General features: G+C 35.2%; 1 protein-coding gene across 1 annotated transcript in view; it reads left to right on the forward strand.

Moving 5' to 3' along the window:
- Positions 1–16,938, forward strand: part of NCAM2 (neural cell adhesion molecule 2) — an 84,555-nt gene that overhangs the window by 49,597 nt on the left and 18,020 nt on the right. Inside the window, exon 7 of the mRNA XM_009078854.1 lies at positions 4,359–4,539. Within this exon, the coding sequence (XP_009077102.1) occupies positions 4,359–4,539 (181 nt within the window). The remainder of the gene's footprint in view (positions 1–4,358; positions 4,540–16,938) is intronic.

Below are 16,938 nucleotides of genomic sequence, written 5' to 3' on the forward strand. Positions count from 1 at the left end.
AAAATTCAGAATTACAATAAAATAATAAAAATAACTTTATTTTATGGTTTTAGACTTTAATGCCTAGAAGCAGAAAAAAGTTATTGAAGTCCTTATTTGAAAACCAATATCGTCACTTAATTTATCTTTTACATCCATAATGATGTTTGGAGGAAACATTAGAGGAATGATTCATTTTTGCAGGCCTAAATGTTCACCATGTTGACCTCTGACAGTGTTACTATTAATGCTCTGAACAGACAAATTGATTGATAGGTTATGTCCTTTGCTCTTATTTTGACTATGTTGATGGGAGACTCTGTTCATTTTTTTCCATTATGATAGGTTCTAGATCAAAATTCTATAAATATGAAACATTTTAAAAGAGCCAATTTCTCATTTACTCTCACTCCGAAATAGCTACAACAATAGAGTTAAACGTTTTTGCATCTCTGGAGTCCACTTCATCTGCCAGATCCTTAGACTTTCTGTGCGTTTTAACGCTATGTACATTATCAGCTATTTTGTGCTTTGTTCAGTATTTGTCCTCTTTTACCCATATATAGAATGCACCAACTTGATGTAATTAATTCTTGTGAAGTCACTGCTTTCAACTATCAGATTATCTTCTGTGAGGATTTCTTTATATTTTTTCCTGCCAGTTTTCAAGATAGTGTGGCATCTCCTGTCCATTTTTTTATCATGAGTCCACCATAATAAGAAGTCTGTTTGAGCTCAACAATTTTGAGAGGATGGAGAATAAGGAAAGAATTGATGGGGATTAATCACTTTTTCTGGTTTTATGAGTAAATGTGATCTTGGATACAGTGTAGCATGACCATTCAAGAAAGAGATGTTATTTTCTAGACTAGTAAACTAGTGCCTGAACAGTGGATTGACTTTACTTTCATTGTTGTCAGGTATGCCATCTGTTTTACTAAGCAGTTATACTGGAAATAAGAAGACAGAGTTAATCTAAGGCTTAAGAGTAATGGAAGTGGGCAGTAAGATTCCTAAAATTGCCAGTCATTGGCTAAATCATCATTGGGCTTCGGTGAAGGAGTATTTCTGCATTAAATGAAACAAAATGAAGTGTTAATAAAGGAACAGTTTAATCTCTGTGGTTGCAGGTCTGATTGCAGTTTCTGAAAATGACCATTTGTCCTGGATATCAGTGATACAACTGCTGATAGCAAGTGGTTATTGAAGACATTTCTATTAACTCACCCCCCCCAAATTAGGCTGTAGTTTGTAATAGAGAAGTTTCTTTCATTTCTTGTAGAACACTCTACATATGTAAAGTTTTCTGTAAATTTTAAGAAGTATTAACAATAGAACAGCCTAATAAGTTATGAAGTTCTTTTGTGGTTCTTTTTTCTGCTCCTTAAGCTTAGGTCTTAGAATAAACGTCTGTAGGAAGATTTAATCAGCAGAATCTTGATTGGTGTTATTGTCCCTCTTTTTCCATTTCTACACTGGTAGTAAAATAAATGTGGACACATTACTGAGCTCTGCTTAGTAAAAAGTACTTGAAAGTGCATTATAGCTGACAGCTATAATGAAGGACATTGCAGTTCTTTTCTTTTTTTTTCTCTTTAAGAAGCCAAAAGTAGATGGTATTCTGGAAGACCTCATCTGTTTGTCTTTTGAAGAACACACCTTGCTTTCCAGATAATTTCTTATTCCTCTTCCTCCTAACTTGCATTTGTCACTTTTCGTGAAATGTTTTGTGTCTTTTTGCTCAGGGCTTGGACTTTGTTTCATTTATCTCAATCCACCCAGTTGGCCACAGCTTCAAATAAACTTACGGTGTCATTTCTCTGGCATACCATGCTGGTATCTTGTTACAGTTCAGCTCTGTCATTATTTTTCACCTGACCAAATTGTGGAACATCTTCCTTTTCACTTACTCTTTTGTCTGCAGAAGTGCAGCTTCGTACAAAAATCTAGTTTTTCTTACAACTGCTAAGCCCATTCTATTCATTGCATAGAATTCTACAGGTTGTTTTCAAAATATGGTCATATATCTGATTGCAATGCTGACTGTTCCACCTGCAGGAACCATATTAGCCTGAATCTTTATTTTCCATTCAGTCTATTTTTCTCCTTCTGTGATTCTGCAGCCCTTTGGAATCTCTCAGTATATTCACATGGTATATGTGCACAACACCGAGATCATGTATGAATCTTCTGATTACTCTCATGTTGATGTTCTTTGGAATCTAGCTGTATTTTTTTCTAACATAAAATACAGTGCTACATAACATTGCTATTCCTAATATTAATAAGTAGTATTTTCATATGTATATTGCAATCAGTATTAGTTATCTCTGTTTCAGCATAAAATCAGATTCATACAATATCCTGGGCTGGAAGGGTCCCTGAAGTCCAACTCCTGGCCCTGCACAGGACAGCTGCAAGCATCACCCTATGTGCCTGAGAGTGTGGTCCAAATGCTTCTTGAACTCAGGCAGGCTTGGGGCCATGACCACTTCCCTGGGAAGCCTGAGCCAGTGCCCAACAGTGCTCTGGTTGAATAATATCCAACCTAAACCTTTGCTGACATAGCTTCATGCCACTCCCTTGGGTCCTGTCATTGGTCACAAGTGGAAGAGATCAGTGCCTTATTCTCCAACATATATATATAAAGCATACAAATATATTTTATATCTATAACAATACAGCAGTGCTATAGAAAACTACATTTTGTAAAAGTTGTTTGGTATAGTGACAATAAAAGTGGACTCACTCAGTGGCATATCAGATGATTGCAACAGAAAATATCCATTATGATAGGGAAAATATCTTTTAAAGAAAGTACCAGTTCCAATGTATGATGAGTAAACTATTTTTACTCCAGTGTATTTGGGGTTTCTCAAGATTTGCAATGGAACTATCATTCTGACATTTTCCATTGGTCTGTTGCTGCACCAAATAGAAACTTTCACCTGCCTGCAAAATATTCCTGAAAAGATGTTTTGCTAGGTTTTAATCATTCCCACGTCTATCATGTGACAATACCAATGCTAGTGCAAAGGAAGCAGGAAAATTTATGAAGAGATGAAGTCAGTACAGAAAAATCATCACAATCAGAGCTGATAACAAATAAGTTTTTGCAGCAGTGCATGTAGTGAAGTTTAGTCTGTCCTCTATTTTCTGAAGACTGGGACAAAAAAAAGAAGTCGTAAGGAGCATGATTGATCCCTGAACTCTCTAGATACTATTTTCTGACACTTGTATCAGTTAAGAGTAAGATCCTTCAGAAGAGAGCCTAACATAAGCTGCTGAGAAGGATAGTAGTCTGCAGTAAAAAGTTATATTTCACTGTATTATAAGTTGGTTTGGTTTTATTTTTTTGTCACAAAGTTGATGTCCACTGATTGGGTCTGTGTTGCTGTATGGGTTGGGTGGACAGGATTTTTCTCTCAGCCATATTTCTTGCCATGTTATTGTATTTCACTGTCTAGTAAGAATCGGACTGTATGGATTCTTACTAACTGTTATTGGTAGTCCATTGAAGAAGATCTTTTTGTGTTTGACAGTATATATTCTTTTATCCTTTTACCTATTAGTTATTTTGTAATTCTTGTCTGTATAAAGAATAATTAAATATATTATACACTCAAAGGAGCGATTGTAAAGATAAACACTCCAAATTTATGAAGTGCCAGAATTAAGTTTGCAACTGAAGTCCTCATTTATTCCACTTGTATATGTGTCTTAATTATCCAAACTATGGGAAATTATGAGAATCCTTTTTTTTTCTCTAGAACATCATCTTAATGATTTACATGTATCCTCTCACCAGTGTAGACATAGTACTTCATACTTTTTCAATGATGTTTATATTGTTGCATACAAACCTGGATTGCAAAATGTTCCCATAGCACCACATATTGCAACAATTAGTGTATATTTTTGTTAAATAACTAATGCATCATATAAGCACAGTGTGCATTCATGGACAATTCAAGTTTGGGTAATGCTAAGTTTCTTTGAATGAACATGGATACAAATATAATTCAAACATCTATATAACATAAACCTTTTACATAATTTATTCTTATCGACATTTGTAAAAAAATTATCCTGATGTTCTACAAGATAAACACCAGTATTTGAGCAAAGAATAAATTGAAGCCAAAAGGTTAAAAAGGATTGACCACAAAATTCTCTAGGTCCACATTGTGGAAGCATGATAAGAATTGGCCAAAATTTAAAAAACGCCTGAGTACTCAGAACTCCAAAATTAGATTATTTCAATGTTCATAACCTCTGTAAAGGAAAGTCCATAATTTTGTGCATCGTGTACATACATACTTTAGACAAATGATACAAGAAGTTGTGAGATTTTAAACAAAATATTTTCATCTTTACAGAAAGATAAGGAAGACCAGTGGCTAGAGAAAAAAGTGCAGGGTAGTAGAGACCACATTATCTTAGAGCATCTTCAATGGACCATGGGTTATGAAGTACAAATTACAGCTGCCAACAGACTGGGTTATTCCGAACCAACATTGTATGAATTCAGCATGCCACCAAAGCCCAACATTATCACAGGTAAGTTAATTTTGTAGTGTTTTCTCCCTATGACTTATTTCCTACTCGTAGTACACTGTGTCTAGTCCAATATAAGGTAACTGAAGTTTTTAACTGAAAAAACCTGAGACCCCTCACTCTGTTATCAGCAAAGACTCAATTCAAAGCCCTTAAACGGGACCCTGTCTCTCACTTTTCTCTTAGTAATAAAGTAATTTTAAGTATAGAAGAAACATTGAGTCTTCAACCCAGATGATGGCAGTTAGCAAGAAATATAGTATTTAAGATAGATCCGTTATACATTTTTAAGTTGCCTTGTGTTAGCTATTGTCTGCTGTAAGCAACTTATTTGCTAAAATTCTTGATTTATGTCTCATCTCTACATGTGCTTCAATCTACACATGTAATAAAGGTAGTTATTTTATTGTTTGATGCGATTGAGACTTCAAATAGTCTTGTTTAGATACCATCTGAGTGATCCTCCTAACCTGACCACCATACAGTCTTCTATAAGGCCTATTTCCAAACTTTTGAAATCTATTGAAATGCTGTTCATATTTTAAAGTGTGTAAATAGAAAAGTTTGGGATTCTTTATAAGAACAACTGCATCGTAGTTAAGAGGGAATGTGAGTCTAAATGCTTTCCAATAGAAAGTTATATTTTGATGCAACAATGCAAAATTTAGTTCAGAATAAACCTAAAATATGGTAATTTCTGAAGTATTATGGGTGATTTTAATTTTTATGAAGCAAATGTTATGAGAAAGAGATTTAAAACTTTTACTTAAATTAAAAACTGTTACCTTTTTATAGTAAATTCCAAATTAGATCAGTGTCATCTTTATCACTTGAAAAATCAGGTGCTAAATCTTCTAACATACTAGTTTCTGCCTGCCATATATAAATTATGTGAGTATTAGAATCAAATAAAAAACTTGCCAAATAAATATAATGGCAAATATATTAAAATATAAACCTTATCTATACCTGTGTTTCAATCTGAACTTGAGTAGCATTGATCTTAGTACAGTGGCAATGAGTTTGAATTAGTCATGCACCACTGTGTCATCGTAAAAGTTTGAAATAACTGGCTATTTTTTTCTGTCTATTGAAAGGTTTTGTTCAAATATATATTCAGGAAAGTTATCTCAAGATCTCTGCAACATTTTAAAATATTCCATAGCAAATTTTTGATTTTAGAATTTTTTTCAAACCCAGCCAAACCCAGCACAGAAGCATTGGTACTTGCATTTATAGAAAAGTAATGTAATCTATGGATGTAATACATTCATATGAATGTAATACATTCATAGATTCAGATCCAATTCTAGTGCAAATATTTGGTTTAGGCACTTGAATTGCAAGAGTTGATATACATATTGATTGAAATTCAGGGTCTCAATAGGTCCTGTGTACTTGTTTTTAAACAGGCAGTGCCTGTGATTGCCATCATTCAGAAATAAAATTTCATATGATTGGTAAAGAAAAGGGAAAAAGGAATGTAGGAAAGCTCATTGCCCCAAGACAATAAAAATATTACCAGGTAGAAAAACAAGTTAAAACCTATTTCAATTTTGTATATTTGAATCAAAAGTGTTACTTGTTTTGCAATGTAATCTAACTTTAGACTGTTATAATTATATAAACTATTCCATATTGTTGTCACAGCTGCTGTAACAGAGAAACATGATTTGTCTCCATAAATGATAACATGATCTCTTGGCAGTCAAGTAAAAAGCATCTTAGTTAATGTCAGGAAAAAAGATCTTTTTCTCTAAACACAGTTTTATAGGTACTTAGGGGCTTTTCCTTTTCAGTGCTCTCCCATAACCCCTAAGTAATTGTAAGATGTCTGTTACACTATTTAATTTCAGGTTTTCTTCATATGAATCGTTACTGCAATTACGATTGTGTAACTAATTAGTTTCCTGACAAATGTTTTTGCAAATCCTAAAAAGAGTGTGAAATTCTCATCATAAGAACATTCTTCAGGTGATTTTAAAAATCATTTCAAAAGACAGTTAGAATCAGTGGAACATTAGTGTCATATTCATGAGTCAGTATGATTGTCTTGTTTTGAAATGGCATAATAATATTATTGCAATATAATATTGTATACATAGAGATAACATTGTGGCAAAAATATGAGCTATTTCTTTTAAAACTTAATAGATAATGTGTGTAAAATGCTTAACTTTGAGCAGAAAGATTCTTTCAGATACCAGTTTTAAGATGAACTCCCACAATGCAGTATTTTTGTGCTTTGATGCTTAGGTATTTGCATCTAGGCTAGGTTTGAGAAGGACATTGGCAAGAATGAAATTAGCTAGACTTTCAACTAAAATTGTATCCCTTCTCCTGTGCTCACTTAGCAGCTGCTGCTAACTGAGGTTTCCTTTCTGATTATTACTGCAATTATTAGAAAAGTTTCTGAGAAGGTTTTCATCTGTATTTGCCCAGTTCTGTGGCACTTCGGCTGAACTGGGTGTTTATGTCTGGCTCTAAGTGGAATAAAACCCAAGAAGTCTGTACACTTTATGTATGCAATCTCATATATATTAATCATCCCAAGAGAATTTTGGGATCCCTTAAGTATCTTGATGGTTAACTATACCTAACATAATATTCTGGTGAAGATGTCTGCAAGCTAATGCAATTGATCAGAGAACTGGAGAGAGATGGAAGCAAGAATGCACTGGTTGTCCTTCAGTAGGTGCTTAGGAAGGAAATGGGAGAAAGAAATAAAGCTTCAGCTCTGATTGCTGCAGAAGGAGCTTACTTGTGCTTTCAAGAGCCACTGGGTATAAGGCAGAAGTAGTAATCCCTGAGGGCAGTAACTAGAAGCCAAAACTCCACTTATGTGAATATGCAACTCCAGTGGGCACCAAATCCACAGCTTCTTGCAAGGGAAGTGTGCAAGTACCAGCTCCTGGATGGCAGACAAATTCTATAATAACACAATATGATCTTTCATTAATGGTCTTAGGTCTGGGAAGGAGCTTGAGGCTACAAATTGCTGTCTGGCATCAGTGAGGTGTATAAATGAGACATTCATTCCTTTTAATTTTCACATGGTTGGTCTCAGCAGCCTCCAACTATAGATCTACTTGATTTCCTGATGTCTGTTCCTAGGCCTGTAACTGTCTTCATTCACTGAGTCACTGAAATTTGTGATTAGTTAGTCTGAATTTGTCATCCTTTTCAGGAAAGTTTCCTAGTTTTATTAAGGGTTTATCAATGGAAACGTGCACTAACTGAGAAATACTCTGCAAACCAACTTCTTTAAACATTTTGCTGATAATACTTGAATGTATAAATATATTTGTATATGTGCATACATATATACATTAACATATATTTATGTATATACAATTTTCTTTCCTAAATTTTTTGAGTTATTGTTTGCTGTCAGCAGTTCTATATTTGTACTTCACTTTTTACCTGGACATATGGGCAGGTATTTAAGAATGATGCTTGAAGAAAGAGCAACATAATCTTAAATGTAGTATTTTATGTATTCCAGAATCTCACTCGGGATGTTAGTTGGCAGTACTTGCAGGCAGGTCCAACTCTGAAATCAGTGTGCTTGCCTCTGAGTGAAGTCTTTATCACATTTTAAGTACAAATTTGTGATATTTTAGAAAATTTTCTTCTGGTTTCTCTGTAGTGTTAAACTTTTTCTCCTGCTTTGGGCACCACAGTATAATAAAGACATTAAGCTATTAGAGAGCATCCGAAGGAGGGCAGTGAAGATGGTGAAGGGCCTTACAGGGAAGCCATATGATTGACTGAGGTCACTTAGTCTCTTCATCCTGGAGGAGACTGAGGGGAGACCTTATAGCAGTTTACAGCTCCCTCATAATGGGAAGCAGATGGGCAGGTACTGATTTCTCTCTGATGACCACTGATAGGATCTGATGGAATGGCATGAAGCTGTGCTCAGGGTAGGTTTAGGTTAGATATTGGAAAATGTTTCTTCACCAAAGGGTGGTCAGATGCTGGAACAGGCTCACCAGGGAAGTGGTCACAGCACCAAACCTGACAAAGTTCAACCAGAATTTGGACGATGCTCTCAGGCACATGGTGTGATTCTCAGGGATGTCCTGTGCAGGGCCAAGGGTGGGACTTGATGATCCTTGTGGATCTCTTCCAACTCTGAATATTCTGTGATTCTTCTAGTCCTGTGGGATTCTCAAAGGAACTGTGTGCCTTACCTCTTTATCAGCATTAGGACAGTACGGATAAACCTCTGCAGCCATAAAAAAACTCTGAGTGTCAGTAGAAACAGCTGAACTCCATCAGCTCCAAGAACCAATGCTAAATCCCATTGGTATGGGCCCATTTACTCTTTGTCTGCAGAGTGAAGATGGAAGTTCTGTCTTCATACCATGCAGCTGGTACAAAAGTGCCCATATCAGCTGTCATTCTGAACTATTCTCATTGCAACCTAAAAGCACATCTACAGGTTTATATTAAATGAATCTTAAAAGAAGATGAAACAGAAGGTGCTAAAAAAGGAGGTTTTCTGCAAGTGTTAGATATATTTTCAGAACTTAGCAACAGAAGATTTATGGAGGTGATGTCTTCCAACAGCTTTTATCCAGTCAGTGCTGTTACTTTGGAAGGCCAGTAGATATATTAAAAATCTCTGCAGGTTGTGTTTTATCATAGGGTTTTTTCTACTTCATTATAAATTAATAACTTGGTGCAATAGTGGGAAAATGAAAAAAACATTTGGGGATATTAAGAAGCTCTTAGATCTGGGTTTTTCTCACTTTGCAATATTAGTTGTTTGAGGGGTTTTTTTTACTTTCAATACTGAATGGACTGTCACAGTAATTTTTTATTCATATTGCTGGAAAAGTTTTAATATCTTGTGCATCTCATTTACTGTTTTTCAGTGCATGTCTGTCACCAATACTTAAAATCATATACTGATAGGCAAAAGAGGGATAATAACACATGGTATTTTCTCTCATCACCACTAGTAACAAAGATGATACTCATTACGCCAAACATGATTTTTATCAGTAGTTCTTCCAAAAAAAAGCAGCTTTAGGATCTCCAGTGGGCTCAAAGTGAATGAAAAATTTAGAAACCTCTTCTCATTGCTTCAGGTATGTGTGTATATGTTTGGGTTTGCATTTGTGTATATACATTTGATGATTTATTACATTGACAGCATAGAGCTCTTGAGCTACACAGGCAGTGTTTTATGAGAACAGAAGCTAGGGTAAAGTTTTTTTGTGCAGAAACTTAAAATTACTAAGTGCACTAAAACAGAAGTAAGTTTCTCTGATGCCCACAATTTTCTTTCAGGGCAAGTATTTTTCTTTAATTATGCTCTTAGTCAAGCAAGCCCTTTTTGAGGATAGAAATAAATGCTCTAGGATTCCATCTCTGCGGCTGGAGCAGGTTTTTGTTCTTGTCATGTCTTGCTGCCAAAGAGCAGACTCTCTTGCTGCAGGTGCTCTCCTTGTCTCTCATATCCCTTCAACCAGCTGGCTGAATGTGACTCCCTGGGGCACAGTTTCTGTGGCTCTGAAGGGAATAGCCTCCCTTCTCCAGAAGGGTTAAGTCGGCCGTGACCCTGCATCAGCTAAGAGAAGCCAAAAAGCAGCCTTCTTCACTCCACCACAAAAGTGCATAGTATTTGTGGACTTACCATATCTATGAATAAACTTCCAAACTGAATCATAGAATCAACTGGGTTGGAAAAGACCTCAAAGATCATCACGTCCAGCCCTACTCTGGTTACTAGACCATGGCACTAAGTGCCATATCTAGTTTCATCTTGAAAACCTCCAGGGATGGTGAATCCACCACCTCCCAGGGCAGCCCATTCCAATGCCTGATTACTCTCTCCCTAAAAAATCTCTTCCTAATATCTAACCTAAACCTCCCCTGGCAAAGCTTGAGTCTGTGCCCTCTTGTCCTACTGCTGGTTGCCTCGGAGAAGAGATCAACCCCCACCTGACTACAACCTCCTTTCAGGTAGTTATAGAGGGTGATAAGGTCTTGTTTCTTTGAAGTGCTTTCCTTAGATTTCAATTCTTTTCAGAGCTCTTTGAAATTAGATTTTACCAGATTACAACTAAGCCTCAAGGTCAGAGTATCACATAAAAGCATGCTTGCATGACCAAGGCCTCTCCTGCCATTATCATTAACCTTTCTTGCCTCAAGAGCACATTGCTGCCTCTTATTCCATCAGGTGTCCATTAGGACCCCCAGGGACGTTTCTACAAAGCTGCTTTCTAGCTGGGTGGCCAGTAGCCATAGACTGTTGACCAGGATTGCTCTTTCCCAGGGGCGGGACTTCCTCTTGCTGAACTTCCTGAAGTTCCTGTCATCCCATTTCTCCAGACTGTCAAGGTGCCCCTGGGTGGCAGCACAACCATCTGCTGTATTAGCCACTCCTCCGAGATTTGCATCAGCAGCAAAGTTGCAGAGAGTATGCTCTGCCCCATCATCCAAATCTCTGATGATGTTAAACGAGGCTGGACCTAATATTGACCCCTGGGTTGTGCTTCTTAGTTCTGGGAAAAATTATAATTCATTGTTAAAAGTTAAATTAGGAGAACTATGAGGATTTGTAATCTTTTTTGTAGTCTCTTTCCATAGAAAAAAACTAGGAAGGCTGGCAGTGGCCACTCGAGCCAGGCCTAAGAGTCATTACTTGTGACATATAAATTGCCTGTTTAAATCTCCAGAAAAAAAAAACAAACCTGTAGAATTGTATTCACCTGCTTTTCAGGAATAACAGTTTTGCCTGATTTGCAGCCTATGGCTTGTCTCCACACTGACTTCCTATGTATGTGTGTGTGTGTATGTGTGTGTGTACACCTGCAGACACATCCATCAGCTTCAGTTGTCAGTATTAATCCATCAGCTATCAGATTCTGAAAATTTTTGAATCCAGTTGACAATTTCACTGAATTTGCCAGAGAATGGAGGCTTCAAAGCTAATACATTCCTGTAAACTTTTTAAAAACAGTTATCTGAGAATAGAAGTGAAATTTGCTGTAAAGTTACAGAAATTTGTATTTAGAAACTTAGACACTTTTAACAATTGGAATCATTTGGGAAATAATAGCTGTGACTTTTTGACCCTTGATCCTTACAACAGTTTGGATAGCAACAACAAATTTAAATCAAGAAGAAAAATGAGAAGCATAGGATTTTGAAAATATATTCACTGAGGAAATTTCTATTCCAAGGATCTGAAATTTTAAGACCATAATAAGTACGACTTTGTGCATTGCAGGATTTATAAGTCTATGTATATGTCTCTGACTAGTTGGGTTTTTAGCTAAATCTGAAATGAAGAACAAAATGCAGTAGTCAAAAAGGGAAAGCCTAGAAGATGTTGGTCTGCTTGCAGCTCTGATCATATTCCTAAGGCAAGGAAAAGCTGCAGCATTACTCTTGTGAAGACACCTGCATCAATTTCTCCTAGGCTGAAGGATATTGTAATTCCAAAATCAGAACTTGAAATTAAAGAATTTTGCCTGACTTTTGTTCAGATCATAATTCTGAGATAAAAGTGTAAAGCTGTCATCAGCATGTACTGCTGTGATAGAAGAATAAATTTTCTGTTTTATTTTCTGAAGAGAGTAGGGAGATGAAATGTGTCTTTGAGATCTCATGCTTTGAGGATAGGAGTTGGTAGAAATCACACCAATCAGGTAATATCTAAAACTTCAGAAAGATGACAGCCCCCACAAAATCTGTTTGCTTTTGTTTTGCAAGCCAGTACTAGAATTTGCTGAGTAAGAGCCATTTCACATCAAATCCTAGGGATAATAATTGTTGAAGATGACAGAGCATGTTCTTGCTGTAGGCTAAAACCAGCTGCTCCATTCCCTGCAAAGACTAGAGTTAATACATGAAAAGGGATAGAAATCCCTTATAAAATTGATAGAACTTATTTGATATGAATCAGAAAGGGAGACTAAAAGGCTTGCACTATCTGTACCATCAAAGATGCCAATAGGAAAAAAAATACACTATTTTTTATAAAATCTAGTTCTTGTGGTACTGCTATAACAGGCACTAACTGCCACTGAGGGGTAGAAGAGCAGGAATCAAAGAACTGCTCTGTATGCTCAGATCTTCTACTTCAAAAGGATTTATGATTTTCATCTACCATATGAATTTAAGTTTGCTTATCCTTTTGAATGCTATGAGGTAAAAAGAAAGTCATCATAGATGTTAAATGTTGAAGTGCTAGTCCATACTTTACGAATATGGTGCTCTTATTCACCTGGACAATTTGTTATAGGTAATTGCTAGCAGTATGTTGCTTTATAATTAAAATAATGCTAAGTGCAAATTAAAAGATGTAATTGTTAGGTATATTACCCCAAAATATTTAAAACCTGAGTTATTAAAATAACTGTTAAAGTTTAATGTGCTGAAGGGTTTGGGGTTTTTTTGCTATCACTACATGGACCAAGCTATTTAAGTCTTAACAGAAAGAACTGGTTGTGAATTTTGAACAGCTTGAACACTCATCATTTCTTTAAAATGTGTATCATTGACAATACCACAGTAGAAATATGGAAGAGGATGAGATAAAGTCCATAGTTGTTCTTAGTTTATTTTTATTGCTGTCTTTTCTCCTTGATAGTTACCTAGACTCAGATGTATATTTGTTCAAGAACAGGGATATTCTTATCATAAGAAGATAATGCTTTGGTTAAATAGTATGAATCCATGTCCTAAAGGCAAATTTCCCATCTGAACCTATTCGCAAAACAACAGCTCTGTGATTTAAGCTAAAATTGAGGTGCATTGCAAAAAAACAACAACAACCCAGCAGATTCATGTCAGAAAACCTAAAAATCCTTTGATTTTGGGTAGTGCTTCTATATGTCTTGATCATGCATTTGTGAAAAGAAATAATGCTTTGTCCACCACTGGCTTTTCTCTTCAGAGCTTGAGGTCTTTAGATTGAGACATACCCTGATATACTTCTGTTAGGATGTCACAAATCATCCTCTACGCTGATTCAGCCTGAAGTATATTCTTTTGAATTTTAAACAGTTATAACAAGGGACTGATATGATGCATCTTACCTTAATAGTTTTTCTGTTTTCATTATTTCTTAAAATTCACTTTTTAAAGTATGTAAATGAAAGTGTAACAAGGTTATTGTTCATACTGCACAAGATTTACTGTATTTCAATTTTTGAAGTCTTTTTTGAAACAGTTCCACTAATATGAGTCACTATCAATATAATTATTATGTCACTGTAACTGGAAAACATTTAGTCAGTATGCTATACTGCATAAACTTGACTGTATTATCGGCCAAAAAGTGAACTTTCAATATAAATATAAGTAGAAAATATCCATGCTTCATATATGGCACCAGATTGCATTCAGATATACAGTGAGGACTTGAATGTCTAAAAAGCTACTCTGTTCCCACCCTAGTATTAGTCAATATCTAATTACCCAGCTGCATGTGCTCATTGCAATGGTCATTCATATTACAAGTGGATTTATGTCCATATTATTGATATCAGTTTTCACAGTGGCCCATTCTGAACTCTTGTGATAATCTAGGAACAAGACAAACTCATTAGCCAGGGGAAACAGATAAACAAGTTTGTTTCTCTGCACCCTATGCATGATTGGAAACTTCTTTTTGTGCAATTATTGAATGTTTTTCAGTTTCTTCTTTCAGCCTATGGGCTGATATTTGTTGTTGCTTCAAACAGTCACTATTTCTGATTAGTTGTTGCTGGTAGATTTGTGAGTTCTAAGTACCTCCAGCATAAGTCACATCACAGATTGTATTTAGATTGGGCTTGGCTGAGTTGTTTTGAATCTCAAGGGGAAGCAAGGAACATGCTTCAGGTTAAGTGTTCATTTTAAAGTTAGCCCAAAGAGTTTACCATTTTGACTGCTGTGGAGAACCACATGTTGCTGCTTTTAAGGTACACATTTTATACAGTTTTAGTGCTTTATTATCTAGATTTGACCAGAGCACTTCAATAGGTACCATTTCATCTACGCTTTAATCATAAGTTGCTTTTTCTATTAGAGTAATATATTTGTTATGATGTAAATATTAACTTTTAAAATTTTTCCCCACTGTCACTATTTTCCTTTTTATACTTTCTTTTTCATGTTGTATCAACTTTTTCACTTTTTTTTTTCCTCAAATTTGCTTCTTTTTCACATTCTTGACTTTCTGTAACAATTCTTATCCACACAGACAGATGCTGTGAAGCTACTAGACGTGAAAATGGATGCCAGTCCCTGCAGCTGAATGCTGCTGTTTTCTCTGTTATTGTAGCCATAGTTTTCTGGTGCATGTTTTGATACTGTTGATAAAGCAAGCAGTATGTATTCTTCCTTTCCCTCTCAATTTTATATTTATGGGAAAATAAACACAGATCTGTATAAACATTGTTATTTTCTATAATGCTTCTAAAATTTCCATTCCTAGTTAAGATCCTAAATAGTGTAATTACTGCAGTCTGTGTGTACAGAATTCTTCATCTGGCTTTTTGGAAACCTTGTGAGTTTTGTGACAAATTCAACACATGATGCTTGACCCTTCAGTCTGACAGAACATGGAGAATGTGACTTAATGAATTTGATTAGTGTGACTTGATTCGATTCTCTTAACTATATTTTGATCATAAGAAATCATGCAGACACCTTACCATTTTAAGTCACATGGCTTTTCTATCAACTGATCTTTCCTGAGAGCATTTTCATTCTGTATTAATGCTTTCCATGGAGTTGTCCTTATAGTATTTCATTCTATAATGTATGTATAACTTTATGCTTCATAAAAAGTGTTGAAGGCTAGGTTGGATGGGGCTCTGAGCAAACTGCTCTAGTGGAAGATGTCCCTGTCCATGGCAGGGGCATTGGAAATAGATGATCTTTAAAAGTCCCTTCCAACCCAGACCATTCTATGATTCTGTAAATACTGACATGTTTTGTACTTTCTATTGGATTTTAACAAACAATAGTTCCTTAATTAATGATGTATTAATTGCCTTAATTTATAGTTCTTAATTTCATAAAATTTTTCTATGCCTCTCTAATGCCATGCCTCAGGTCATGCTTTACCTCATGAAATAGGTCCCAGCCCACCAAACTCAATTCTTGTGACTGTGATGGTATCACATTCCATCTCATGGCATTTGTTGGACTTGAAGCTCCAGGGGCTTCAATTTTGACCGGTAGTAAAAAAATAAAAAAGTATTTATTCCTGTTTTACACATTAAAAACATGTCTTATGAGCTCTGCAACTAGAACAATGTATGCAAACCTCAGGAAAAACAGTTAATTTAGTAAGAGTCCACACGGACATTTTAATGTTTATATTTGCTTTTAGAATTTATGTATTTCACGAAGTTTCTGGTTCATTCTGTGTTGCATACAGAATAACCCAAGAAAGCAAAGCACTTTAGAGCTAAAGCAGTTTAAGTATTTATTTTAAGAGACTTATCTTCAAACTGTTACTAAATGTAACAAAGATGATAAATTAATTTTATGTATTGATTTTCCCCCCATAGAGTTCATACCTTTAGGGTTTAATAACATTATCTTATAGCTTTTAAATTAGTTGGTCAAATTTAAGTATTTACGTATCCTCACCCATGTACCCTTTTCTTGTTTCTCAGAAATATTGATTATAGTCAGTTTTGCCAGTTTTAATTTATTTTTGGCATCTATTACTTTAAAACAACATAAATAAAGCCCCTGCTCTTCAAAACCAAATAATTTTAGATAAAAAGTAAGATGTCTTCAGAATCCATGTGCATAAATCTAAAGATTAATTTATTTATGGAAATGCTTTTTAAAATATTTGCATATTTAGTTTAATGAAGTAGCTGGAATGTTATTTTAAAAATATTGGCTTCATTGTGATATGTAGAAAATCTCTTACTGTGTTAAGTGGAGTCACTTTTTCATCTGTGGCCCTTGCCACTATGTTCTGTTACTTTAACCTAATATCATGCCATTAATTTGAAAGTAATTACATTGACATGTGCCTGGCATAGTATGGTAATGAAATAGAATTTCTATTCTAAATTTGCAAGAGTTGAAACTTTACGTTCCCAGTCAGACTCAGTTGGGTGAAAGCCTATTATTTTCATGCACAAACTATGTGTATATCTGTATTGACTTTGTTATTTAGTTGTATGTGTTACTCTTCTAACAGAAATTCTTTATTTGTTTATTGCTTAAGTGTTTATTGAACCAAGAGAGTAATTAATAAAGGATAGATGTCTTTTTAAGTGAAACTTTTCTCTTTCACTGTGTTGCAGAGGATTTGGAATTGCTAGCTACACATAAGTTATCCAAAACTTTCAGATGTGAGAACATATTTTCAATAGAGTATAACTCTGACAAGTGCTGTTGCTAATACTAAATTTATTTTTAGGGAAA

Source organism: Acanthisitta chloris, unplaced genomic scaffold, assembly GCF_000695815.1.
Source record: "Acanthisitta chloris isolate BGI_N310 unplaced genomic scaffold, ASM69581v1 scaffold10657, whole genome shotgun sequence".
Taxonomy (NCBI): domain Eukaryota; kingdom Metazoa; phylum Chordata; class Aves; order Passeriformes; family Acanthisittidae; genus Acanthisitta; species Acanthisitta chloris.